The following is a 1,715-nucleotide window of genomic DNA, read 5'->3' as shown; positions in this document are numbered from 1 at the left end:
AGCAGCAGCTGTTGAATGTTCTGATGTGCGGCGGCACCTTGACAGCGTCCCCTTGCTGCTGCTGCAGCTGCTGCTGCAGCTGCTGTTGCCGCTGCTGCTGCTGATGCTGCTGCTCCTGCTGCTCAGCTCCCCCCCCGGCAGCAGCTGCAGCAGCGGCTGCTTCGAGCTGCGCAGCTGTTGCTGCTGTGGTGGCGCAGCAGCAGCAGCAGATCCATGGGAACGTCTCCTCTGCTGCTGCTGCTGCTGCTGTTGCTGCTGCTGCTGTTGCTGTAGTGCGTTGCCGATATCCACTGTAACAGCATCCAGCAGCAGCAGCAGCACGTCGCACAGCCGCGCTGCTCCTCCGTGCTGCTGCTGCTGCTGCTGCTGCTGCTGCTCAAACTGCACCTCCCACAGCAGCACATCTAGCAGCTGCAGCAGCTGCAGCCGTTGCGTCTGTGCTTGCTGCTGCTGCTGCAGTGATTGCTGCTGCAGCAGTTGCTGCTGCAGCAGCTTTTCTAGGAGAACAGCTAGCGGCCCAAAGGAAGCAGACAGCAGCAGCAAGCAGCAGCGGGGCTGCTGCATGCAGCAGAGACACCGCAGCCATGCTGCAGCAGCATCAGCTGCAGCAGACACGTCAGCAACAGCAGCACTGCTTCTGCNGCAGCAGCAGCAGCAGCAGCAGCAGCAGCAGCAAGACAACCTTGACTCCGCCTCAAATAAGCGGTGCACCCAATCATAGCACACCCAGCAGCAGCAGCAGCAACGACAACAACAGCAGCAGCAACGGCAGCAGCAGCTGCTGCTGCTGCTGCTGCAGCTTCAAGCAGCAGCAGATTCATGACAAGCAGCAGCACCAGCAGCAGCAACAACAGCAGCAGCCTCCGAAGTAACAGCAGCAGCAAGCGCAGCATTAGCAGCAACAGCAGAATTAGCAGCAACAGAAGCAGCAACAGCAGCAACAGCAGCAGCAGCAACAGCAGCAGCAGGTGCATGCATACAATCAGCAGTTTCTTTGAGTTGGGCCGCCAGCTGACACAAACAGGAAAACTCCTCTGCATACACAAAACACAAATGCTGCTGCTGCTGCTGCTGCTGCTGCTGCTGCTGATGTTGCTGCTGCTGCTGTAGGTATCCCACTGCGTCAGGGTGCTGCTGTTGCTGCTGCTGCTGCTGCTGCTGCTACTACTGCAATCACCTGCTTCAGGGTTGACGGGAAACTGTAAGGATTCGGAGAGGGCTTGCTGCAGCAGCAGCAGGTGCTGCTGTGCTGCTGCTGCTGCTGCTTCTGCTGCTGCTTCTGCTGCTGCTGCTGCTGCATGGGGTGTATTAGCAGCACCCCCAAGCGCCATCGCAGCTGCATGTAGTTCTATAGGCTTAACAGCAGCAGCAACAGCAGCAGCAACAGCTGCAGCAGCAGCATCTGCTGCTGCTGCTGCTGCTGCTGCTGCTGCTGCTGCTGATGTGTCTCTCCAGCAGCGCAGCAGCTCAAGGACAGCAGCAGCAGCTGCCCCCTTAACATGAAAATCTCCTTTTCCTATGGCGTCAGCAGCAGGCAGCAGCAAGCTGAGCAGCATAGAGCCCAGCTGCTGCTGCTGCTGCAGCTCCTGCTGCTGCTGCTGCTGTTGCTGCTGCTGCTGCTGCTTGCAGAGCCACATAGACGGCAGCACACACCATAGAACTGCAACAGCAGCAGAGATGCGCCAGCGTTGCTGCAGCAGCACCAATCCTCCGTT

General features: G+C 59.0%; 1 protein-coding gene across 1 annotated transcript in view; it reads right to left on the bottom strand.

Annotated features, from left to right (window-relative positions):
- Positions 1–801: 801 nt before the first annotated feature.
- EMH_0033620 (uncharacterized protein) overlaps positions 802–1,715 on the bottom strand; it is a gene marked incomplete at both ends in the record, with an annotated part of 5,876 nt that continues 4,962 nt past the window's right edge. The window contains 2 exons of the mRNA XM_013494767.1: positions 802–1,034; positions 1,178–1,715. Of these exons, the coding sequence (XP_013350221.1) occupies positions 802–1,034; positions 1,178–1,715 (771 nt within the window). The remainder of the gene's footprint in view (positions 1,035–1,177) is intronic.

The sequence above is a fragment of the Eimeria mitis genome, genomic scaffold, assembly GCF_000499745.2.
Source record: "Eimeria mitis Houghton genomic scaffold, Emh_scaff1279, whole genome shotgun sequence".
NCBI classification, from domain to species: Eukaryota; Apicomplexa; class Conoidasida; order Eucoccidiorida; family Eimeriidae; genus Eimeria; species Eimeria mitis.
Note: the sequence above shows the minus strand (reverse complement) of the source record. Positions and strands in the feature narration are given on the sequence as shown.